Below are 27,433 nucleotides of genomic sequence, written 5' to 3' on the forward strand. Positions count from 1 at the left end.
TTCTTTCTTAGTCTGACGAAAATTATTTGATGGTGGTAACCATTATCCAACTTTGATTGTAATCAGCGCAAGTCCCCAAAATAAGCAGAGAAATTCCTGAGATGAAACTGGAGTTGTTTCTCCTTTATTCTCTGCAATTTGTTGCTTATTAACTAAGGTCTCATCCCTCATCTGTGTAGTTTTTCCCACTGTTTGATGTGTCTGTCAGTCAGAGCACAACTGTATACTTGTGCTTGACAAACACTTACTTGTGTATTCAATCAGGGTGGCCGATGCGAGCTTCTTTGATGCATAATCCATCATTTTCAATCTATATCTCAACTGATTGACTGACTGTTCTTCAATTCACACCATGAGGTCAGGGCCGGTCTGAGCGAGATTTGGTTTGGTGGCTCTCCACCTCATGGGCAAAACAGCGCTAAAGTTATTTTCCTGAAATTGTACAAATTTTGCCATGAGGCATAGAGAAAATGTTGCAGTTTTAAACACATTACATGCAATTCTACTCATTTTTCCATGGGGCAAAGAAAAAGATGTGCCGTTTTAAAGAGAATTTTCTGCAATTCTACACATTTACAATGAAATATGCCATGTTCATATGATATCCGAGTGAGAGTGACTAACACAATCAACGGGGGGGGGGGGGCCTGAGAAAAACTGCTGATGCACTACCACATTTTTTGTTAGTTAGAATGTGTTTTACTATTCTAATTCTGAACAGTAAGTTGAGATGCCGACTGAGTTCCTAATTTTTTACAATATATTTGTCAATCGACTGCTTTTATATTAGCAACATACTTGTATTATTAATAAAATATATTATTAACATATCTTGTGTAATTTCCATTTTTGTATGTTGTTGAATCAAACAGCTGTGTGAGAAGTGAGATGCATATCAAATGTAGTTGAGATCCTTGAGGGGTGTTGAGTCTTCCAGTTGTGTGAAGTCTGTTCACCATCCAATTGTGTGGCCCAACACAGTCAGAAGCCTGGGTCTAAATTACTGTTCTCTCCCTGTCCACAGCTCAGCTCTGTGGGGAAGGCTGGCATCATGTTGGGGAGGCTTGCCTCAGGATCAACTCCAGCAGGGAGAGCTATGACAATGCCCAGCACTACTGTAAGAACCTGGATGGGAACATAGCCTCCCTCACCACCGCCAAGCAGGTGGACTTTGTACTGGACGAGCTGCAGAAGTACCAGCTACAAGAGAAGGTAAGGGAAACGCCTCTGTTTAAAATAGTGTGTTGTTTTAAACATTGTACTTTATCAAGGACTGTCATATGGAATGTACTTTTCCATGTCGAAGGCCTGAGGAATGGCCATGCCAGACCTCATGAAACTTACCCCATGATAATCTGAAACCAAACATGTTGAACACATGTTGAAGTCTTAGTTTACTGCTGAATCAGCCCATATCTGATCCAGTGTTTACATGTACATCTAGACTAGATTTCCATGATCCCAACCAAACTTATATTTGTTTTTGCAAGAGTCACACTCCCTGTTTATATGCCCACGACACATGCTGACTTTTCCAGTGATTGCGCTGTCAGGAGGATATGCAGGAGCAAATATTTGACTGGTGTTTGACTGGTGCCGTTAATTAAAAAAAATCGAGCAAGATGATCTCTCGCTATGGTTTTGGGGTGGAGTGTTTAAGCAGCTTCTGTTTGTTCTTTGAAGATGAACACTATTCTTAATAATAAAGCTCACCTTGGTTGTTTTAGGATGCAGAGGCAACAGTTTTCCCTCCTCTCAGCTTTTTTTCTGACAGTTATTTGGAAGTAGCTGATGCTCTCATTGGCTACAATAATCAGTTTGCTTTTTCCCCCAAGAAATTGATTATTTTCCATCCCAGTTGCGGCCTGTAATAGGAATTTTGAATTAAAGTGCATTTTAGTGTGCAGCAACACGTTTTTCAGGACTTGAATCACGGCAGTCTCCTTCGATTACTCAAATGTTATGCTCTCATAAATTTTTACTGTGTGATAGATCATAGCCGGTGTTAGCTGGCTAATTAACAATTTATTACAGGTAAAACTTTTGAGACATTATTGCCCATTTAAGAAATAACTCAAACACACAGACATTTTTAAAAGTCAAAATAAATACCTTAGTTTAATGACTCTGGCCTGCCTTGGTTTTATGGATTGGTGTTGGCTATAAGTCTGAGGTCGAGAACTTTCACTGTAATTATAGCAATTTTCCCAACGGTTTGATTTAAGATTTCACATAATCATTGCATGAATCAAATATGTATGATTAATGTTGAGAAAGGAATAACATGTTTTCATACTCTTAGTGTCCCCACATACTATGGAGAATTAGAGAGAATTCTTATCTTAGATTTCAGGATTTTAACCTCCCTCGCTCCCTTTTCTCTCTCTCTCTCTCATATTTCTTCATTCTTTCATCTTTCTCTTCCCCTCTTTCTCCATCCATTTTCTCCTCCCCCTCTCACAACCTCTTTCTCTCCTCTCTCTGTCCTGTAGAAGTTAGCACCGTGGGTGGGCCTAAGGAAGATCAACATCTCGTACTGGGGCTGGGAGGATATGTCTCCCTTCACCAACTCCTCTCTGCAGTGGCTGCCCGGGGAGCCCAGTGACTCAGGCTTCTGTGCTTCCCTGGAGAGGGTAGAGGTGGCAGGGCTCAAGGCCAACCCCTGCACTGCCACAACTGATGGACTCATCTGTGAAAAACCAGTCGGTGAGAGAGGGACTGGGAGAAAGAGGGATAGGGAGGGAGGGAAAGGGAAGGAGAGCTGAAGAATAATGAAGGTGATGGTGATTGAATAATAGAGACTAATTCTCAAAGGCACCTGTAACCCTTGTGAATTCCATGAGGCCTCCCTTGAACATGATTATCAAATCAAATTGTATTTGTCACATACACATGGTTAGCAGATGCAGTAGATGATATAGAGTACAGTATGAGTAATGTAGGGTATATTATATTAAGAGGCATTGTTTAAAGTGGCTAGTGATACATTTTTTACATCAATTTCCATGATTAAAGTGAGCTCGATTTGAGTCAGTATGTTGGCAGCAGCCACTCAATGTTAGTGGTGGCTGTTTAACAGTCTGATGGCTTTGAGATAGAAGCTGTCTTTCAGTCTCTGGGTCCCTGCTTTAATGCACCTGTACCGACCTCGCCTTCTGGATAATAGCGGTGTGAACAGGCAGTGGCTCGGTTGGTTGTTGTTCTTGATGATCTTTATGGCCTTCCTGTGACATCAGGTGGTGTAGGTGTCCTGGAGGGCAGGTCGTTTGCCCCCGGTGATGCGTTGTGCAGACCTCACTACCCTCTGGAGAGCCTTACGGTTGTGGGTGGAGCAGTTGCCGTACCAGGCGGTGATACAGCCCGACAAGATGCTCTCATTATTCTAAAGCTCAATCAGGCACTTCTGAATTAGAGAGAAAAGTTTACAATCATCATCATCATCATTGACAATGAGCCAAATTCACTAGAGCATTTAAAAGGGGACAAAGTGTTAGTGGAGAGATATTGTTTTAGGAAGAGCATCCTTATGACTGGAGAAGATCATAGCCTGGAGTGTTTGACAGCAGTGGTGTAAAGTACTTAAGTACAAATACTTTAAAGTACTACTTAAGTCGTTTTTTGGGGTATCTGTACTTTACTTTACTATTTATATTTTTGACAACTTTTACTTCACTACATTCCTAAAGAAAATATGTACGTTTTACTCCATACATTTTACTTGACAATCAAAAGTACTCGTTACATTTCAAATGTTTAGCAGGACAGGAAAATAGTCCAATTCACACACTTAAGAGAACATCCCTGGTCATCCCTATTGCCTCTCATCTGGCTAACTCACTAAACACAAATGCTTTGTTTGTAAATGATGTCTGAGTGTTGGAGTGTGCTATCCATATATTTTAAAACAAGAAAACTGTGCCGTCTGGTTTGCTTAATATAAGGAATGTGAAAAGATGTATACTTTTACTTTTGCTACTTAATTATATTTAAAACCAAATACTGTACTTTTATACTTTTACTCAAGTAGTATTTCACTGGGTGGCTTTCACTTTTACTTGAATCATTTTCTATTAAGGAGTCTTTACTTTTACTCAAGTATTATAATTGGTTACGTTTTCTACCACTGTTTGACAGTGGCTGACCTTCCTTCCCATCATGGCCCCTCAGTGACCGACTGTCCCTCTCACGCATTCAAGGAAACTGGAAACACGAGCAGGCCCGTCTGACTCACTGTCTTATTTTGTCTGCTTTTAGCCGCACTGAACCGTGCTTGGACTCATTTAGGAGCCCAGAATAGCTGGGGAGCCGAAGAAAATGAGGCCTCAAATGTGCAGTTTTGGCCGCCGTACTTCCCATAGCGCGACTTTGCACTGACAGAGAGTGGAAATGGGTAACCAAAGACATCCTGCTGTTTCTTATTACTTTTCTGTTTCCTCCACCACTGAGGAGTTGTCTTCCACTTCGATACAACCTGCCGAAATCAGCTCAAATGATGGGGTCGGACTGAGGGAGGAAATTACTATTGTTTACCGTCTGCTCTTGGGTTAAATGACTCATTTAATGTAATAAATGGTACATAAATGGTTATGGGTATACCTGCTGCAAAAATACTCTGTCCAAGGTTGAGATAAGATGTCTATGTTTTAGAGGCAGTGCAAATGTACATAAACTCCCACAGATTATTTTTAGCATGACTTTTAGGCTGGGCACATACGTTATTTAAATATGATTTTATTTTCACCTTTCCACAGTGAGCCCCAATCAGAGTGCCCGCCCGTGTAAGGTGCCCTGCTCCCTGCGCACCACCTGTGCCAACTGCACCAGCCAGGCCATGGAGTGTATGTGGTGCAGCAGCACCCAGCGCTGTGTGGACTCCAACGCCTACGTCATCTCCTTCCCCTACGGACAGTGTCTGGAGTGGCAGACTGGAGACTGCGTCTGTGAGTATACAGGTCAAAATGTTCAGCTTCCACTGTGTGCGTATCTTCAACACAACCGCCAAAGGTATGCGGGCAAATAGATTATTGCAAACAGTCTCTCGCTCTCTCTCACGCTCATGCTCACACTCACACTCACACACACACTCTGTTCAAAAGAGTCACAGCTCCTGTGTGTTAGTAGTGAATTCCTCAGGGTTAGTGTTGCTCCGTGAGATCAGACTCCCTTGGATGTTTGCGGACTCATTGTGCTCTACAGTCAGTCAGGTGCTTCCACTTCCCTAGACCCTTCGGTGTATTCCACCCTGGTCCCTGTCCCTGGGTACTCTGGGAACAATCAATAACGTATCGACGTGCATCCAACTCCATGACAAGCCTCGCTGTTAGTGTTTCCTTTGCTCTAAAAGCCCTCCGTTAAAAGGTCTGATCTTGATATATAGATCCTGTTGTGTCAGATAACCCCCAGACGTTGCTGAGAGAGATAGGTGCACATAAACAGGATATGTGTTTTACGCAGTGGCACTTTTGAAACTCCTGTCAAGCTGATGTTGGTACCAACAATAACACGTTGCGAGTTTCTGTTCTTATAGTCCGACGCAAGGAGCAAGATGCTGTCAGCCGTCTATGGATTCTGTTTTTACCACTTTTCGTCATGTGAACAATTAAACAAATAGGGGAAGAGCTTTCACCACATTTTGCCATGGTCACATAATTTGCTTGAACAACCCCCTCGTTATACCACAGCAGCGACAGTATTCACAGTGCGTGACATTATGTAAAACAACAATGGTATGCACAATTAGGCCACATCCTCTCAGTGCCATTTCACTAGGGGAGTCTGAAGTCATTACCATTCAGCTGCTAAGTGATGGTCAGTGTGCTTGTGGAGTATTCATATTATGGCCTGACATTTCTGATTCCACTAAACTCTCTATACAAACATCTATCGGTTCTGAGATTTGGGGAATGTAATTAGGCAAATTGTACTATTGTTTTTATTGTCCTCCAGAGTAATGCAACTCACGGAAGCCTGACAATATGGATCCAATCAAAATGTAAATCAGTTGATGTAGCGTCGGTGTGTTTGCTAAGCCCATATCAGGCTTTTGGCTTCAGAACGTAGAGATAAAGAAATGTAGTGTAACAGAAAAACACAATGTGGCATTGTGCTAATGTGTTTTTGTTTTCAACATGTTAATTTAAAGGAATGTCATAGTTCGCCTTTGGATTATTTTATCAAGTTTAGGGGTTTTGTAGGGAGAGAACAAATATACAAAATGTAATTATTATTCAACTCCATTTGTGTATGTTCTTTGCCTGTTCACTTCAGCTGAAAATCCTTGCCAAGATTTTCCCCTCAAGGTTGCCATTTCCCCATCCACAGTATCTTTCCATATCTTTTTAGGTAGGTGGCTACTTTTGTTTTGGTTTTGAGGGGATATTGGGAGAAACAGGAAGCAAGATTAACTTTTTGGTGTACTAGCCAGTAGCCACAGGATGTATTTATCTTGAAAGGCCCGGGGGAGGTCAGCGACTCCAATCTGGCTGTGCTCCTGAAAGAATGTCCCCCTGAACACAATGTGATTCTGCTGCTGCTCCTGGAAATGGTCTTTCTCCTCGTTGAGGTCATATTTCAGCAGGTAATTAGAACACAGCCCGGCCCCTGCTCTCTTTAGTTAGGTTCAGCACACACACACACACACACACACACACACACACACACACACACACACACACACACACACACACACACACACACACACACACACACACACACACACACACACACACACACACACACACACACACACACACACACACACACACACACACACACACACACACACACACACACACACACACACACACACATCCGATGAGGGCAGAGCTCACTTACTTGCATCTCAGAGTGATTTTCCATCCCCATCCATCTGCCTGGCACACCACCCCACCCAAATCTCCAGCAGCATTAACCTGACCAACACTTGCATATGTTCATTTAGCAATCAACCATCTTCCGCCTTGTGCTTTGAGCTCACACAGAATGCTATGTAGCAATGGAAAGAAATGTGGACCCAAATGCACTTCAGCTCAGCATGAACATAAAGGGAATCAGGTGCTCGACTGAGGGACTTGAAAATCCCCAAAACATTCCTTACCCAAGGACATTTCAACAAGTGACTATCCACATAGCTTATGTTTTGGCGTAGCAATAGAACACCACTCTAGTTTCCCTACAGATGCTTCATTCAGAGATCTGTCACAGAGCAGGAGAAAAGTCGTTAACAGTTTTTTAAAGATAAGCTGTTCCAAAGACAAGCCCAGGATTGGTTGAGAGAGCAATACTGCATATCTATGGAAGTGTTGTACTGTACCACATAGGCTTCTGTTCTGTGACCGACAGAGTGTGGGCTGGGTTATGTTTATTTAAATAGTTCTCAACACACAATGGAAAAAGACAGAATATTAACGAGGACAGGGTATGAACCTCCTGAAATATGAAGTAGATGTCAGAATGATGAAATATTTTGAGTTTGTAGCCCCATATGATCGCGTATTGAACTATAGTCTCTGGTATGAGTAAACCTTTAAAATGAGGGATTATGCTATTTGGTTCTTGCTACTTGGACTGGCATTTTCGCTTGAACTTTAAACAAATACAAGAGCCCTTTAGAAAGCCTTAAAAGCTGTTAGAGTTTAGGAAGATAATATTTCCACACTGTGCAAACTCTGCCTCTCTGAGGCTGGGAGAGGGAAGAGGAGAGCCTCTGTGTTTGTAATTGTGAAGCACAAGATTGTGGTTGGAGAAAAAGACAGGAGAACATAGAAATGAATCAGCACCATGGTTGAATAATGCAACAGGGATAGACTCTGAAGCACAGCATTTGGGGAGAAAATTCAACAAACACTTTTTCTGCTTATGGAAATAGTAGCAAGCAGTTAAAAACTCAAACTTCTGGCAAAAATGCAAATTCTACCATTCACTCAGCAAACTCCACACGGCAACGGAAGAGAACATCTTGGAACTTTCTCATACCTTTTGGTCTCTTATGGGTTCTTGTTGAGTTATCTTGTGTTTCCTACTTTAACGTGCTTCAAAGCTATTTGTTCATTTGTTGTGCTCACAACCGGTTGACTTGTTTAGCTACTCCATGATGGCCAAACCTGAATAAACTATCTGAAAGGCCCCAGTCAGTCATTTAGATGTATGATGTATTATTATAACCAGGCTATAACTATTGGATCACAAACAAATGTTTCCCTCTTATGCTCGACAACAAGTTAAAAGAAGGAAACTAACAAGTTCAATCTCTCAGATGTTGTCAAAGAAAACAGATTTAACTGACCCACCAAGCTCACCTCTGCTTCTGAATCCATACGTTATGGATGGAACATTTCTTTGTAAGCATTGAATGCAGTAAAACATGTAATTTCACATGGTTTGCTTGAATGTCAGAAGCACAAATACCAATGCATCCTCAATAGAGACGATGTTTCTGGAAAGGAACTCAATTTATTTAGGAAAGAAGCGGTCAAGCTAACATTTCAAGTTTTAAATCTTGTTGGTCGTACGTACAGGATACACATGGTATAAACCGCCCAATGAAATCCTTACTTGCAAGTTCCTTGTCGGCAATGCAACAACAAGAAGAAGTAATAATGATAAGGACACGGACATAAAGTAAATGGATCAGTAGAATAGAATAAACATTTTAGCTTAGGTATAATACAGGAATGCATCATTTATAGTACAATATTTAAGATTGGGGGGGGGGGCGACAAGTATTTGAATTGTGCAGATTCAGCCATAGTATAAAATAAATAAATAAAAATGTTTTATAAAATAGTATTAGCAATAGTATAAACATATAAAAGAGTATAAGCTTATAAAGGAGGATGCAGGTGGTACTAATGAAATGGCCTTTATTGTGATGTGACTACTATGCTTCATCAAGGACAGGCGGTGGAGATTATATTTAGTCACTTTAACTAAATTGGTACTCTATGTACAGTGGGGCAAACAAGTATTTAGTCAGCCACCAATTGTGCAAGTTCTCCCATTTAAAAAGATGAGAGAGGCCTGTAATTTTCATCATAGGTACACTTCAACTATGATTGACAAAATGAGAAAAAAAATCCAGAAAATCACATTGTAGGATTTTTAATGAATTTATTTGCAAATTATGGTGGAAAATAGGTATTTGGTCAATAACAAAAGTTTCTCAATACTTTGTTATATAGTCTTTGTTGGCAATGACAGAGGTCAAACGTTTTCTGTAAGTCTTCACAAGGTTTTCACACACCGTTGCTGGTATTTTGGCCCATTCCTCCATGCAGTTCTCCTCTAGAGCAGTGATGTTTTGGGGCTGTTGCTGGGCAACACGGACTTTCAACTCCCTCCAAAGATTTTCTATGGGGTTGAGATCTGGAGACTGGCTAGGCCACTCCAGGATCTTGAAATGCTTCTTACGAAGCCACTCCTTCGTTGCCCGGGCGGTGTGTTTGGGATCATTGTCATGCTGAAAGACCCAGCCACGTTTCATCTTCAATGCCCTTGCTGATGGAAGGAGGTTTTCACTCAACATCTCACGATACATGGCCCCATTCATTCTTTCCTGTACACGAATCAGTCATCCTGGTCCCTTTGCAGAAGAACAGCCCCAATGCATGATGTTTCCACCCCCATGCTTCACAGTAGGTATGGTGTTCTTTGGATGCAACTCAGCATTCTTTGTCCTCCAAACACGACGAGTTGAGTTTTACCAAAAAGTTATATTTTGGTTTGATCTGACCATATGACATTCTCCCAATCTTCTTCTGGATCATCCAAATGCTCTCTAGCAAACTTCAGACGGGCCTGGACATGTACTGGATTAAGTAGGGGGACACGTCTGGCACTGCAGGATTTGAGTCCCTGGCGGCGTAGTGTGTTACTGATGGTAGGCTTTGTTACTTTGGTCCCAGCTCTCTGCAGGTCATTCACTAGGTCCCCCCGTGTGGTTCTGTGATTTTTGCTCACTGTTCTTGTGATCATTTTGACCCCACGGGGTGAGATCTTGCGTGGAGCCCCAGATGGAGGGAGATTATCAGTGGTCTTGTATGTCTTCCATTTCCTAATAATTGCTCCCACAGATGATTTCTTCAAACCAAGCTGCTTACCTATTGCAGATTCAGTCCTCCCAGCCTGGTGCAGGTCTACAATTTTGTTTCTGGTGTCCTTTGACAGCTCTTTGGTCTTGGCCATAGTGGAGTTTGGAGTGTGACTGTTTGAGGTTGTGGACAGGTGTCTTTTATACTGATAACAAGTTCAAACAGGTGTCATTAATACAGGTAACGAGTGAAGGACAAAGGAGCCTCTTCAAGAAGTTACAGGTCTGTGAGAGCCAGAAATCTTGCTTGTTTGTAGGTGACAAAATACTTATTTTCCACCATAATTTGTAAATAAATTCATAAAATAAATCCTACAAATGTCATTTTCTGGATTTTTCTTTTTCATTTTGTCTGTCATAGAGGAAGTATACCTATGATGAAAATTACAGGCCTCTCTCATCTTTTTAAGTGGGAGAACTTGCACAATTGGTGGCTGACTAAATGCTTTTTTGCCCCACTGTATATGTACGTCAGAAGTGTCTTTGAAAGCACGGACATTTTAAAGCTTACTTACAGTACATAAATGTTTATATGGAGAGTAAATGCACCTCCATAGAGGCTTTTTGAGCTAACTTTGTCCTCTAAAGTGACCAAACGCCCTCACTTTCTTGTTAAAGTGCCTATGCTGCACATGTTAGTGTCCAGTGAATGCATTAAGCGGACATAAATTGTGTTTGGCCCTGTGGGCCTTTATGTTGGGGCTATGGATGAACAGACGTTTGACTCCCCTTAGGCTTCGGGGCTTTACTCTTTGTCGTCAACCAACCACCTGCTTTTGTCACTTTTGTCAGACAGTCCGACGGGTTCCAATATGGCTGCCACCCGCAGCCCTCTCCCTTCTCTGATAGACTGAACAAAGGCACTTTTGCTAAAATGTAATGCTTTCAAAATGTCACTCTTTGGTTGGAAGGCCTGAGTCAGAGTGCAGCTTTCAATAGATGACGTGAAGAGTGTGTACATGATAAAGGCTTACAGCACCATGATAAACACACTTTTTCAACTCAAGCCTTGATAACCTCGGCAGCTCTTGATAATCCCGGCAGCTCTTGATAACCCCGGCAGCTCTTGATAACCTTGGCTCAACAACACTAATTTTCAATCCAAAAATACCCCATTGTCCTAAAGTTGGGAATCATTTCTCTCTAAATGAAAAACCGTAAATGAATCCCCACCCTCTAATCCATTAAATAATGAATAAGCTGGCTATTAGATTAAGAGTCAGTGGCTGTCTAAGAAAGTGTTGGAGAGCATTACCTCCCACTGCCAAGAGAATGAATTAAGTAATGAGTAACAAATGTCTACTTTATTTATGTGTTGTTTAGGTGGATGGATGTAACAGTGCTTACTTATACTACTGATTAATGTTATCAATAGCAGCCAAGTATTCTATAAGGGACTTTACAATGTGTCTAAATACGCTGAACAAAAATATAAACAAAACGTGAAACAATTTCAAAGATTTACCGTTCATGTAAGGAAATCAGTCTATTGGGGAAAAAAATCCATTAGGCCCTAATCTATGGATTTCAAATGAATACATATATGCATCTGTTGGTCACAAATACCTTAACAAAAAATATAGGGTCATAGATCAGAAAAACAGTATCTGGTGTGACCACCATTTGCCTCATGCAGCGCGACACATCTCCTTTGCATAGAGTTGATCGGGCTGTTGATTTTGGCCTGTGGAATGTTGTCCCACTCCTCTTCAATGGCTGGGCGAAGATGCTGGATATTGGCGGGAACTGGAACACACAGTCTTACACCTCAACCCAGAGCATCCCGAACATGCTCAATGGGTGGTGAGTATGTAGGCCATGGAAGAACTGGGCCATTTTCAGGTTCCAGGAATTGTGTACAGATCCTTGCGACATGGGGCCGTGCATTACCATGCTGAAACATGAGGTGATGGCAGCAGATGCAATTGTGTTTGTTGTCTGTAGCTTATGCCTGCCCATACCATAACCCCACCGCCACCTTGGAACGCTCTGCTCACAATGGTGTTGGAAGGCCTGAGTCAGGGTGGCAGGGTAGCCTAGTGTTTAGAGCGTTGGACTAGTAACCGGAAGGTTGCAAGTTCAAACCCCCGAGCTGACAAGGTACAAATCTGTCGTTCTGCCCCTGAACAGGCAGTTAACCCACTGTTCCCAGGCAGTCATTGAAAATAAGAATTTGTTCTTAACTGACTTGCCTGGTTAAATAAAGGTTAAAAAATAAATTAAAATGTTGACACCAGCAAACCTATCGCCCACACAACGCCATCAGCACGGAACAGTTGAAACCAGGATTCATTCATGAAGAGCTCACTTCTCCAGCGTGCCAGTGGCCATCCAAGACTTCAGTTACGAAGTCGAACCGCAGTCAGGTTAAGACCCTGGTGAGGACGACAAGCTTCCCTGAGACTGTTTGACAGTTTGTACAGATATTGTTCGGATGTGCAAACACACAGTTTCATCAGCTGTCGTCTCAGACGATCTAGCAGGTGAAGAAGTCTGATGTGGACATTCCTGCAGTCAGCATGCCAATTGCAAGCTCCCTCAAAACTTGAGACATCTGTGGCATTGTGTTGCGTGACAAAACTGCACATTTTAGAGTGGCCTTTTATTGTCCCCAGCACAAGTTGCACCTGTGTAATGATCCTACTGTTTAATCAGATTCTTGATATGCCACACCTGTCAGGTGGATGGATTTTCTCAGCTAAGGAGAAATGCTCACTATCAAGGATGTAAACACATTTTCTGTGTGTATGGAACATTTCTGGGATCTTTTATTTCAGCTCATGAAACGTGGGACCAACACTTTACATGTTTCATTTATATTTTTGTTCAGTGTAAATGTGTCTAAATAATCTATTGTTCTCGGTCTCATTCTCCCCTTCTAGCTCAGAACTGTTCGGGCCTGAGGACATGTGGCCAGTGTTTGGATCAGGCAGAATGTGGCTGGTGTGGAGACCCCACTAACACAGGGAAAGGCCAGTGTATGGAGGGTTCATACCGCGGGCCCATGAAGAGCCCCTCCAGACAGACCAGAGAAAGGGAGAGTTCCCGAGACATGTTACTGGAGCCTGGTCTTTGCCCCAGAGATAAAGGGTTCGACTGGGCCTACATCCACTGCCCTGGTGAGTAAACACACACACACACACAGAGAAAAACGCATGCATGCATACACCTAGGTACGTCGACCCATGTAACTACGCTCACACAAAGACTCATTACAACTCCCATCATGTAGCACCTCAATGCAACCATAAATAAACATAAATACATTCACATGTTTATTTTATTCCTTTGGCTTCGGACATAAAGCTATACACCCCCTCCACATGACAACACTCATTGTTAATCTCTCTCTTTCCCAGCCTGCCAGTGTAATGGCCACAGTACCTGCGTCAATGGCAGTGCTTGTGAGCAGTGCAGGAACTTGACCACTGGACTGCAGTGCCAGACCTGCATGCCTGGTTACCATGGAGACCCCACTAACGGTGGGAAGTGCCAGGGTAAGTACAGTGATGAGTGCAGTGCAGCAGAGTGGAATGGAGGAGGCAGTGTGTAAAGGTTTTGGCTCAGATCTGTGCATCCTCCGTGAAGGACACTGTTTGAATGTGTTTGAACAACAGTAGAGCCAGAAACGACACATGTATTTCTGACTGTGTTGAAAGGTGTAGTAGACAGGCGCTTGAGCAGCTCTGTGTTTAATCAGAGTTCTATCAACTCCTACAGTATTTCAATCCTGTCCAGTGGTCACAATCGTTTTGAAATCTCTCAGTATGAAATGGAAAGAAAGAGCAAGGTGAATAACGGAGAGGGCCAGAAAGAGGGATGGGAAGAAAGAGGATGGAAAGAGGAAACAGATATCTGTAGACTAATAGTGAGATAGAAAGTGAGTGAGCGTGAGAGAGAGGAAGGTGTAATAACATCATTCTCCGGCTGACAGATGTGCTTTTTCCCCGCGTGGCGCGTGACATTAAATCACATTTAATCATTTTCTTATTTCCTGAAGTTGACTGCAGCCCCCGCCGCTGGCGACGAGCACAGAGCCGTGTGCGTTTGATAGATGCGCACCCCTCTGCGTCTCCCGGGGATACGCTCACCCTCTCTCATACTCCCTCTCTCCTCCCTTCTGTCTTTCCTCCCTCCATCACCCTCCCTCCCTCCAACAGATTTAACGCTGTCATGATTAAATGCAATTTATTAACTCCCGTCCGTCAGTTGTATACCTCCCCACCACGGCCGCTTGTTTAACAGGCTGACTCTTGAGGAGTGTGCTTGTGGAGGCTGTTTCACTCCTCAGTCTTGCAGGATAGAAAGATTTACCTGGGCATTAATGGCTAAGTCACTGATCTGTACTGGATTAGGCTCCAAATGGGATTTCTCTCCTCATGTCTTTACATTGTGGAGGGGCAGGGGAGGGGGGCGAGACAGCACGTCAACAAGGCATCAAGCTAAAATATGAGGAATGCGGAGCTGCCCTTGGAGTGAGAATGGAAGATAGAATGATAACGGGAGATGGCGGATAGACATGAGGAAGAGATTGCCTGGTCTGGTGTCCCCGGCCGTGATAGATGAAGACATTGTGCAATGTGAGAGGGGGAAGTGTGTGTGTTTGAAGGAGTGTGTGTGTATGCAGCACTTACATGGTGAGGACAATAGCCCTCCAAGACTCACTGACAGGTTCACCTTGTGGAGACACTGAAACCGTCTGCTCACCCTGTCCAGCCTAGCCCAGTCTAGCACCGCACAGTACGGCGTGGCTTGACTCGCTGCAACACACCTCTCTCTGGGGCTGAGAGTACTTTGAGTGGGAGAGAGAGAGAAACTCTCAACACTAGCCTGTGGTGGGCTGTGCATATGAATGGGCTTTTGAAAGAGACCAGCATGGTGACATAACATGTTGTGCTGTGGTTGTAGAGATTTGATAGAGCTTGGTGAGGGAATTTTCTGTACAATAGCAAAACTTACAATCCCAGACACTTTCTGTTGACTACAATCCCAGACACTTTCTGTTGAATGCAATACCAAAATGTACAATACCAGACACTTTCTGTTGACTGCAATACCAAAATGTCCAATACCAGACACATTCTGTTGACTGCAATACCAAAATGTCCAATACCAGACACATTCTGTTGACTGCAATACCAAAATGTCCAATACCAGACACATTCTGTTGACTGCAATACCAAAATGTACAATACCAGACACTTTCTGTTGACTGCAATACCAAAATGTACAATACCAGACACTTTCTGTTGACTGCAATACCAAAATGTACAATACCAGACCCTTTCTGTTGACTACAATACCAAAATGTACAATACCAGATACTTTCTGTTGACTACAATACCAAAAACGTACAATACCAGACCCTTTCTGTTGACTACAATACCAAAATGTACAAGTAAAGCATCCAGTGTTGCCTGACCCACTGTAAACCTGGTTGATGCAATGTGCCAAGGTTAGCATTTGCTCTTGTGTTATGGTAGCCATGACTAAATCTGTTTCTCCTTAACTACAGCTGTAGTAGTACTTCTGGTTGCCCTACTTAGTTCTCTGTGCCAGCGTAATAAGTCTGACTTCCAGTGTGTTTTAGTACGCTAACTGCACTGTAGGTACACAGTCACACAGAAGACACACAGGGAGCCCCAGCAAGCTGTTGGTTGTTGTTCTTTTAGTCTGCCTCTCTCCCCTTCTCTCCATATCTTTATTCCTCCCTCTCCTTGCATGAAGCCAGCACTGCAGAGTTCAAATCAAATGTTTTTTTATTGCTTTTGGATATGGCACACTGTGCTAGCCTGGTAAATGCCATTACAGACCGTAGTAGAGCCCCTTTAGCCAACTCGTCCTCCACAGGCCCGGAGTCTACATGTGATGTAGAGACATGTCTGTCTGTCAGTTGGTTGGGTGGGTGGTCTGTCTGTCTGTCAGTCTCGCTTTCTGTCGGTCTTTCTGTGTGTGTCCGTTTGTCTGTCTGTCTTTTTGTTTTTCTCTCTCCCTGCCTGTTTAATGGTCTCCAACCGTGAATGGCTTGTTGTTTTTCTGTTGTGGTTTTGTGCTTTCATTGACGCCTAAATTGCTCTTGAGGGGATTCATAAATTCATATTGTGTTGTTTGCCCGCGAACCTTTCTGTGTAATGGTATTCAAATCTCACAGTGTTCCCCAAACCACTAAGATCTCATGCAGAATTTTCTTGTTATTGCCTTTCATTAATCTTGCATGCAGGAGTAGCCTACTTCAACATCCTTTCCCCTTTTTTCTAGACTTTTTGGTTCACCCTCTCTCTTCTGCTTTCTCTTTCTCTCTTCATCTATGTCGAAACACATATGGGTTGTTCCATGTCATTTCAGCAAGCCATGGCCCCCACCATCTGATTGTTCTGAAATAGTTTCTGCAGTTAGAAACATTATTAGCATTATTACATTAGCATTCCTGCACATTAGCTTTAGCATTTATTGACGAAACAGAGAGGACACGTGTTATGTACCAAAAACAAGTATCATCTGATACCCATAGACTTCCAGTCATTGCGCTAACGCCAGTTAGCATTGGCTCTCGAAACTACCTCTAAATTCATTCATACTGGACACGGAGACATCTCACTCTTGCCAAAATTCAGAGGTATCCCATAAGGCACAAACCACTGCAAGTGGTCACCAATATCTTTTGAAGCTTGTAGCGTCATCACTGCAATAGAAAATGCGCTGAAGAAAGAAAATAAAGTGAAAGGAGGAATGAGTAGTGCTCCAGCGTTTTTCAAATTATTTTTATTTGAGATGTATTTAGGCAAATGCATTGTTCTAACAGTAAACTTGAACTATACATTTATAAATCATTATCATTTAAAGGTTTAGTCATGAATTAACATTGAAGGGGGTCAAAATGATTCACACTTTTTTAACCTAATAGCAGGAACAGCACCATCTAGTGGTCAGCCTCTGGTAATATCAGGTTGTATGACAACTTCAATAACACATTTCGCTGAAAAGGGGAAAATAACCATCACCAAATTCACTGAGAATAGATACATAGTATGAAGAAGCAATACTCTTAGCCGCAGCTTCACACTAGTGAACTGATACTGTTTGGGGGGGTCCGTGGGTTGCTTTTGACCATTGCTAAATCATTATTAAGAAGAGGTTTGGTCCAAATTGCATGCTGGGTACTATATTTACTGACTATTATATGAATGAAACATATTGAAATTGCCAATTTGGGTGCAATCAATTAGCTTAATTTCTATAGAGTTCATATGTTCTTTCAACAAAATAATGTTGCAGGGATGCTTATCTTATCTGTTTCTAACCACATAAATTATTTCAGAACAATCTAAGATGGTGTATGTTGAAATCCTCTTTCTTGTGCTTTTTGAGATGGAACGACCCATATAATACACACACACACACACCCTTTGGCAGTGGCGGGGTATAAATTAGTGGCTGTCATGTTGAGTGTGGAAGGACGCTGTTGTGTGTGAACCCATGCGGAATGTGAACGCTTGAGTCAGTGTACTGTACATTTGTATTAATGCCTACATCATGTGAAAAAAAATGTGTGTATGCGTACCAGGGCCATGAAGGCGCATAACGGTAGAGCACCCTTCCCAGCAGCCTCATGCTGTCCAGTCAATCCCACTCCAGCAGCCGTATTTCTGGCCACACACACACACACACACACACACACACACACACACACACACACACACACACACACACACACACACACACACACACACACACACAGCGCTCTGATCTGGAAAAGTAATCTACTGCTGTAGGATTGCATACCTGTTAGCCAACCTGAAGCCGAGTGGTGGAAGTTGAATTATTATGAGTCTCGTTACCATGTCAAAACCGCAGGTCAAGTTTAACAGAAACATCAACCTGAGAGTGATGCCCTCCTATTATACACTAATCTGCTGAGTGTGGAGAGTAGGCCTGTCTGTCACTCTTTCCCTCTATATTCAAGACCTTATTGATGTCAGAAAGGTCATGAGCCTTTATCTGCCTTCATAGCCCTTGACCTTACACGATCATTAAAACCAGAATAGCAAGTCCCTTTTATCTCAACAAACTGCCGACTCCTCACAATCTAACAAAGGCAAGATAGAAGACCAAACCCAAACCCTCTTTACCAGAAAATGATTAGTTCTCAGAAGAGATGGTTTCACGCTAAGCATTAAATAGCTATAGTCTACACCAGGCCCTCCCTAGCGGCACGTTTAGTTCTTGCCCTAGCAATACACAGCTAATAAATAATCAAAGCTTGCTAGGGCAAAAACCAAAACTCCCATCCAGGGGGGCCCCGAGTTTGAGTTTGAGAAACCGTGGTCTATACAACCGGGACATAGAGAGACATGTACGCGCTAAATCTGTCCTAGTGAGAAAAAAAGCTTTGCTGACATTTAGCACCATTCCTGTCTGGTTCTAACTTTGTTGAAGATGTTTAATTAGATGGAGATCCTCAATTGAAACACCAACACTCCCATCGGTGCCACCTCCCAAACAGGAGAATCTGGAGCTGTAATTCCACCATATGCTAGAGACACATACAGATCTCTTCTCAGGGCCAGGGGAGAAGCCTACTCGCTCACAGTGGAAATTCATGGATTCTAAAGTGCTTATGGTAGAAAACAGAGCCCGGAACGTTGTGTGGGTGGGTGTACAGTCACTTATTGAGGTTGCAATGTCCATTTAGTTTTTTTGTTATCTAGACAATGTGAAAAAGCTATTTAGGAAAGTATCTGGCGGGGGGCCATGTGTGCTTATTCATGATAATATATCATAGGCGTGTTACACTGGATGTGCGTACTTGTCCTGTTTCAAGTAGCGTTTTAGGAACTAAATGCTAAGTCACAGTGTTCAGATATGCTATCTTAATCCTGCAACAGGAAATGTGAATTATGTAGATTATAATTAATGGCCATTTTTGTAGGGGTTGATACTAGGGCAAATCAATAAATATTTGGTGGAAATTACAAACTTTAGATACCTTTTTAAACTTGAATACACCACTATTTGCATTTCCTGCCGCGCAGGACAATTTTCTGCAACAACAAAGTGATCAAATGACGATAGATCTGTATGGTTTAGATTTATGAAGTAGGTAGAAAATTATATCCTTCCAAAAGTTATAGGATTAGACAAATAGCTTGATTAAAAACAAACATCATTCAAAAAACAATGTAATTGTCTTCAAACAAAGATCAACATGATCTATCAGAGAAGGATCAGAACAGCTTGCCCCTCCCCACTTCTCCATTCCTGCCCATCATCGCCTCCATTTAGTCTTTCTGGCATCTCCATTCGGGCTCACTGGACATCTTGCTGCCCCCCTCCTTATGTCATAGGCAATGCTCAGTGACACTTAATCATGTTTAGCCGGGCATCGTTTGTGATCCACATGGGTTATTAGGTTTACCTTCATTACTGAAGGATTTGTGAAGGTCGTGCTCTTTACAGACAGACCGCTCTACAATTACCTGTGTGTCGTCTGCCTAGAAGTCCTTTGTCAACCGGAGATAGAGATTTGGTAGGTCTATTTTAAATCCAAAATAAAGAATTTACCCTCAATTTCAGAGAAGATGGTTGATTGCGTTATATAGTCAGTGTCTCTGTTTGCAGCGTGTGAGACCTGCACATACAGTGTTGCTGGTTTAGATTCCATGATATCAGAGGAAGGCCCCAAACATTCTCAGAAAGACTCCAGTCACCCCAGTCACACTCAGACTGTTCTCTCTGGTACTGCACGGCAAGCGGCACCGGAGCACCAAATCTAGGTCCAAAAGGCTCCTCCAGCTTCTACCCCCAAGCCATAAGACTGATGAACAATTAATCAAATGCCCCATCCCCCTTTGTTTTTACACTGCTGCTACTCGCGGTTTACCCCTACCTACATGTACTAATGACCTCGACTAACCAGTACCCCGCACATTGACTCAGTACCAGTACCCCCTGTATATTATTTAATTTATTCTATTTTGTAAATATTTTCTTAACTCTTTTCTAAAAACTGCATTGTTGTTTACGGGCTTGTAAGTAAGCATTTCACGGTAAGGTCTACCTACACCTGTTGTATTCGGAGCATGTGACAAAATACAATTTTATTTTATTTGATATTTTTACATTATATTTGAAGTGTGTTAATGCTGTTGTGCCAATACATCTCTTCAGCAGCACAGAGGAGGCTTAACTCAGGCGATCCTGAACACTAGGCACACCATGCTGCCTGCCAACATCAGTCAGTACAGTATAATCTCGCTCCTTTGACTGCTTCGAAGGACAGGAGAAAGGAACTGTAAAATGCTGGCACATTTACATTTCTGTGCCTGGTTCCAATTCAATTATTTTATTCATGACATGATTATTTGAACTTGTCATTTGCTGGCAGGCCTATGGAGATTAATGGAGAGGAGGTTGAAAGGCTGGCCGGGGAGATGAACAGTCAGAGGAGAGAACCAAACAGGCCTGCTGTGTCTTCAAAGACCTGCAAAGCTTTATGTTTACTAGGAACACACATGTACACTGAGTATACCAAACATTAGGAACACCATCCTAATATTGAATGGCAAAAGTGTTCCACAGGGATGCTGGTCCATGTAGACTCCAATGCTTCCCACTGTCCTTTGGGTGGTGGACCATACCCAGGGAAAATTGTTGATCGTGAACAACCCAGCAGCGTTGCAATTCACCCTCTGTATGGCACACATACACAATCCATTTCTCAATTATCTCAAGGCTTAAAAATCCTTCTCCTCCCCTTCATCTACACTCATTTGAAATTGATTTAACAAGTGACATCAAGACGGGATCATACCTTTCATCTGGATTCACCTGATCAGTCTGTGTCATGGAAAGAGCAGGTGTCCTTAATGTTTTGTACACTCAGTGTAGAAAGACCTCTGTCCCCCTCCTCCAGATATTGTTACGGCAGGGGTGGAAGGCAGGCTCACCTGCTCTCCTGGCTAGTAAAAACAACTCAAGTACCATTCCTGTTCTGATGGAACTCTGAGTGTTAGCAGGCCGAACCCTTCTAATATTGCAGAACGCAAGAACAGATACAGCCCTTGGTTCACTCCAGACCTGACTGCCCTCGACCAGCACAAAAACATCCTGTGGCGGACTGCAATAGCATCGAATAGCCCCCGTGATATGCAACTGTTCAGGGAAGTCAGGAACCAATACACGCAGTCAGTCAGGAAAGCTAAGGCCAGCTTCTTCAGGCAGAAGTTTGCATCCTGTACCTCCAACTCCAAAAGTTCTGGGACACTGTGAAGTCCATGGAGAACAAGAGCACCTCCTCCCAGCTGCCCACTGCACTGAGGCTAGGAAACACGGTCTCCACCGATAAATCCATGATTATCGAAAACTTCAATAAGCACTTCTCAACGGCTGGCCATGCCTTCCGCCTGGCTACTCCAACCTCGGCCAACAGCTCCGCCCCGTAGTTCCTCACCCAAGCCTCTCCAGGTTCTCCTTTACCCAAATCCAGATAGCAGATGTTCTGAAAGAGCTGCAAAACCTGGACCCGTACAAATCAGCTGGGCTTGACAATCTGGACCCGCTATTTCTGAAACTATCTGCCGCCATTGTCGCAACCCCTATTACCAGCCTGTTCAACCTCTCTTTCATATCGTCTGAGATCCCCAAGGATTGAAAGCTGCCGCAGTCATCCCCCTCTTCAAAGGGGAGACACCCTGGACCCAAACTGCTATAGACCTATATCCATCCTGCCCTGCCTATCTAAGGTCTTCGAAAGCCAAGTCAACAAACAGGTCACTGACCATCTCGAATCCCACCGTACCTTCTCCGCTGTGCAATCTGGTTTCCGAGCCGGTCACGGGTGCACCTCAGCCACACTCAAGGTACTAAATGATATCATAACCGCCATCGATAAAAGACAGTACTGTGCAGCCGTCTTCATCGACCTCGCCAAGGCTTTCGACTCTGTCAATCACCAAATTCTTATCGGCAGACTCAACAGCCTCGGTTTTTCGGATGACTGCCTTGCCTGGTTCACCAATTACTTTGCAGACAGAGTTCAGTGTGTCAAATCAGAGGGCATGCTGTCCGGTCCTCTGGCAGTCTCTATGGGGTGCCACAGGGTTCAATTCTCGGGCCGACTCTTTTCTCTGTATATATCAATGATGTTGCTCTTGCTGCGGGCGATTCCCTGATCCACCTCTACGCAGACGACACCATTCTATATACTTTCGGCCCGTCATTGGACACTGTGCTATCCAACCTCCAAACGAGCTTCAATGCCATACAGCACTCCTTCCGTGGCCTCCAACTGCTCTTAAACGCGAGTAAAACCAAATGCATGCTTTTCAACCGATCGCTGCCTGCACCCGCATGCCCGACTAGCATCACCACCCTGGATGGTTCCAACCTTGAATATGTGGACATCTATAAGTACCTAGGTGTCTGGCTAGACTGCAAACTCTCCTTCCAGACTCATCAAACATCTCCAATCAAAAATCAAATCCAGAGTCGGCTTTCTATTCCGCAACAAAGCCTCCTTCACTCACGCTGCCAAGCTTACCCTAGTAAAACTGACTATCCTACCGATCCTCGACTTCGGCGATGTCATCTACAAAATGGCTTCCAACACTCTACTCAGCAAACTGGATGCAGTCTATCACAGTGCCATCCGTTTTGTCACTAAAGCACCTTATACCACCCACCACTGCGACTTGTATGCTCTAGTCGGCTGGCCCTCACTACATATTCGTCGCCAGACCCACTGGCTCCAGGTCATCTACAAGTCCATGCTAGGTAAAGCTCCGCCTTATCTCAGCTCACTGGTCACGATGGCAACACCCATCCGTAGCACGCGCTCCAGCAGGTGTATCTCACTGATCATCCCTAAAGCCAACACCTCATTTGGCCGCCTTTCGTTCCAGTACTCTGCTGCCTGTGACTGGAACGAATTGCAAAATCGCTGAAGTTGGAGACTTTTATCTCCCTCTCCAACTTCAAACATCAGCTATCCGAGCAGCTAACCGATCGCTGCAGCTGTACATAGTCTATAGGTAAATAGCTCACCCTTTTTCACCTACCTCATTCCCATACTGTTTTTATACTGTTTTTATTTATTTACTTTTCTGCTCTTTTGCACACCAATATCTCTACCTGTACATGCCCATCTGATCATTTATCACTCCAGTGTTAATCTGCAAAATTGTATTATTCGCCTACCTCCTCATGCCTTTTGCACACATTGTATATAGACTGCCCATTTTTTCTACTGTGTTATTGACTTGCTAATTGTTTACTCCATGTGTAACTCTGTGTTGTCTGTTCACACTGCTATGCTTTATCTTGGCCAGGTCGCAGTTGCAAATGAGAACTTGTTCTCAACTAGCCTACCTGGTTAAATAAAGGTGAAATAAAAAAATAAAATAAAAATTGCACAGTGGTGGGTGCTACATGCCACTACTGTTGTTTCAACTCCTCCTCTTCAAATCAAAGAGATCAGTCAATAATGTTGATGCCTGGCTTTTGACACCTCAACAGATCAAGTAGGATATAATTCATGTTGAACCTCTGTCTCAGTGAGCCATTGTCCTGTCACACCCTTATTAAACTCCTCTACCCTGATGTGTAGAAGTCTCAGCCTATAGGTTTTAAGGTGTAGTGGGTGTAGCTGAGGGTATATCAGCCTGGTGGTTCCTATAGAAACCTCCTGCAGTATTATTTTCCACTGTGGAGCTCCAGCTAAACAGAGGAAGATTTAAGTGTCAATTAGAGCGCTGACAAGCAGTGACGGCTGGCAGGGGTCAGCTCCTCACAATTTAAAAGAGACATGGAAAGGGAGGAGATGGGAGGTGGAGGGGATTGGGGAGAACAGAAAAGTGAGATGGGGGGGGTAGATGGTTAAGCGAGGCGTGCTCAGTGTAGTGCAAGGAACATTATTTCCTTTGGATTGAGGTTATGTTGCTTTAACTTTTTGTCTTGTGAGGTGAATAGTAAATCGTCAATTAGAAGAAGTGCATTTATTACCATGGTCATCCATGAAATCAACTTGCCGACCAAGTACTAGGATCAAGATTTCAGTCAATGCTTTGGTCTCTATAGCTAGGTTTTCATCCAATTGATGACAGATTTTCATGCTAATATTCTAATTCCGCATAATGTTTCAGATCATTTTTTACTTATCAAATGTCAGCCAAGCATCGATCATTATGTCACCAGACTAAGACCCTAGATATTTATTGGAAAGGAGCATCAAGCTCATCAGGGGTGCAGGCTTATTCTCCTCCTGTACTCCCTGTTCACCCACGACTGCGTGCCCAAGCACAACTTCAACAGCCTGACAACACAACAGTGGTAGGCCTGATCACCGACAACAATGAGACAGCCTATAGGGAGGAGGTCAGAGACCTGTCAGTGTGGTGCCAGGACAACAATCTCTCCCTTAATGTGAGAAAGACAAAGGAGCTGTTCGTGGACTACAGGAAAAGGAGGGCAGAGCAGGCCCCCATTAACATCAACAGGGCTGAAGTGGAGAGGTTCCAGAATATCAAGTTCTTTGGTGTCCACATCACCAACAAACTATATCATGGTCCAAACACACCAAGACAGTTGTGAGATGGCACGACAACACCTTTTCCCCCTCAGGAGACTGAAACGATTTGGCATGGGTCCCCAGTTACACCATCGAGAGCATCTTGACCGGTTGCATCACCGCCTGGTATGGCAACTGCTAGGCATCTGACCGTAAGGCGCTACAAAGGGTAGTGTGTACGGCCCAGTACCCAGTACATCACTGGGGCCAAGCTTCCTGCCATCCAGGACCTACCTATATAACAGGCAGTGTCAGAGGAAGGCCCACAAATTGTGAAAGACTCCAGTCACCAGTCATAGACTGTTCTCTCCGCTACCACCCCCCCCCCCTCTCGGTTTTTACACTGCTGCTACTCTGTCACGCCCTGGTCGAAGTATTTTGTGTTTATCTTTATGTATTGGGTCAGGCCAGGGTGTGGCATGGGGTTTTTGTATTGTGGTGTGTTTTGTCTTGGGGTTTTGGTGTGTATATATTGGGATTGTAGCTAGTGGGGTGATCTAGCAAAGTCTATGGCTGTCTGGAGTGGTTCTCAATCAGAGGCAGGTGTTTATCGTTGTCTCTGATTGGGAACCATATTTAGGCAGCCATATTCTTTGAGTTTGTCATGGGTGATTGTCCTTAGTGTCTTTGTTCCTGTCGCTGTGTTAGTTGACAAGTATAGGCTGTTTTCGGTTTTCGTTACGTTTATTGTTTTGTAGTGTTTGTGTTTACGTTTGTTTCATTAAACATGGATCGCAATCTACACGCTGCGTTTTGGTCCGACTCTCCTTCACCACACCTAGAAAACCGTTACATACTCGCTGTTTATTATCTATGCATATTCATTTTACAAATTACCTCGACCAACTTGTACCCCACATTGACTCTGTACAGGTACCCCCTGTATATAGCCTCATTATTCTTATGTAATTTTCTTATTACTTTGTGATTTGATTAGATTTTTTTTTCTTTAGTTTATTTAGTAAATATTTTCTTAACTCTATTTCTTGAACTGTGGTGTTGGTTAAGGGCTTGTAAGTAAGCATTTCACGGTAAGGTCTACCTGTTGTATTCGGCTATAACGACATTCTTCCTCTTCTGAGGAGGTGTAGCAGGGATCGGACCAAAACGCAGGGTGGTAAGTGTACATAATGATTTATTACAAAAACAACTGAACACTCGAACAAAACAAAAAATAACGTGCATCAACGAAACAGTTCCATGTGGTGACAAACACTGACTCGGAAAACAAACACCCACAACTCAAAAGTGAAACCCAGGCTACCTAAGTATGATTCTCAGAGACTACTAACGACACCTGCCTCTGATTGAGAACCATACTAGGCTGAACTCAAAACCCCAACATTGTGTGTTTCTCTGACTGCCCACCCCAACTCACGCCCTGACCATACTAAATAAAGACAAAACAAAGGAAATAAAGGTCAGAACGTGACATCGGCGCATGTGACAAATACAATTAGATTTGATATTTTATTTGTGCACTTTCACCACCCTGTGAAGTTTATCATAACTTATTTAATTTGTAGCCTAATGAACTGCATGCTTTCTTGAGTCCTAGTGGGAGTACCACACAACATATCATCGCGTGACTCCAAGTTTACTCCTATATGATGGTTATTATATCAATATTTGCACATAAAGGCGTTTCCACCACCATTTCTCCCATAATTAGTTTTACTGATACAAAAAGATCTCACTTTGTCTATTTTATTTTTCAGTGGTACATTTGCAAAATTTACAGACACATTTGCTGTTTCTATCAGGCCTGTCATGACATTTTTTACCAACATGTAGGTTGGATGGAAACCTGGTTTATGTAACACAATAATTAAAACAACCACACAACAACACACATGGGGACCTAAAATGGATTTCGATTCAAAATCCTATTTTCCCTAAAGGTGCGCTATGCAGAAATTGCTCCGCCATTTCCCACCGCCAGTTGCTAAAATTCGAATAGATTGCCTAATTTTAGTTTGAAAAACAAGCAAGTATAGCGAAGAGGATCATTGTACCATCTAAACTGCTGTGAAATATATATATATGTTCCATAATGTTAAATAATGTTTTGCTGTTTGAAGCTGGTGTACAAAACCAAAGATAAATGAGGCAAAAACGAAACTTAAGAATGGGAAGTATAGAAATAGAGCACATAGAACAGATCTTAGACTTGCGTTCAATGAGAATGAAAGATCTATAACCTTTCTATATGAATTTGGTCAGGTAGCCCAAAAAGTTGCATATTGCAGGTTTAACCTGTAATCAAAACCCTAAACCCAATTTCTAACCTTAACCCTTAACCCCAAAGGTTAAAATAGCCCTTGTCCTAATGGGGACAAGGGAGCATTTTCCTTGTTTTACTGTCCTTCTGGGGCCTTTGTGATTTTTGGTTCCCACAAGGGTAGAAGAACCAACCAACACACACGCGCACGCACACACCATTGTAGTGTATGTGCATTAGATCTGCTGTCTCTTACGCACAGATGCAGGATGCAGTGGGGTGAGAAATTGTAGGCTCTGCAGAGGCTTGCACGAGGAATGGGAAATATGATTTATATCAAATCCGCTCATCGGTTAGAAGATTCTTTTTTTTGGTATCTTATTTTTGTGTTGTCAGCAGAAAATATGGTGTGTGATGCTTTTTCACATCCAATCCCCTCCCACGCATCAGAGTTTAGTGGCTCCTAATGCAATACTGTTTTCAAGGCATACTCAATCAAAAGAGGTTTTAGTGTGGTAAATAACTAGCAGTGACACATGCCATGTTGAATGAATGGATGAGC

General features: G+C 43.0%; 1 protein-coding gene across 3 annotated transcripts in view; it reads left to right on the top strand.

The window, feature by feature from the left end:
- Window positions 1–27,433, top strand: part of LOC118399482 (attractin-like protein 1) — a 340,601-nt gene that overhangs the window by 99,081 nt on the left and 214,087 nt on the right. For all 3 annotated transcript variants that reach the window (XM_035795604.2, XM_035795612.2, XM_035795619.2), the window contains 5 exons: window positions 1,025–1,212; window positions 2,493–2,706; window positions 4,752–4,940; window positions 12,970–13,206; window positions 13,447–13,584. In XM_035795604.2, coding sequence (XP_035651497.1) covers window positions 1,025–1,212; window positions 2,493–2,706; window positions 4,752–4,940; window positions 12,970–13,206; window positions 13,447–13,584 — 966 coding nt within the window. The remainder of the gene's footprint in view (window positions 1–1,024; window positions 1,213–2,492; window positions 2,707–4,751; window positions 4,941–12,969; window positions 13,207–13,446; window positions 13,585–27,433) is intronic.

The sequence above is a fragment of the Oncorhynchus keta genome, chromosome 2 (genome assembly GCF_023373465.1).
Source record: "Oncorhynchus keta strain PuntledgeMale-10-30-2019 chromosome 2, Oket_V2, whole genome shotgun sequence".
Lineage (NCBI taxonomy): Eukaryota > Metazoa > Chordata > Actinopteri > Salmoniformes > Salmonidae > Oncorhynchus > Oncorhynchus keta.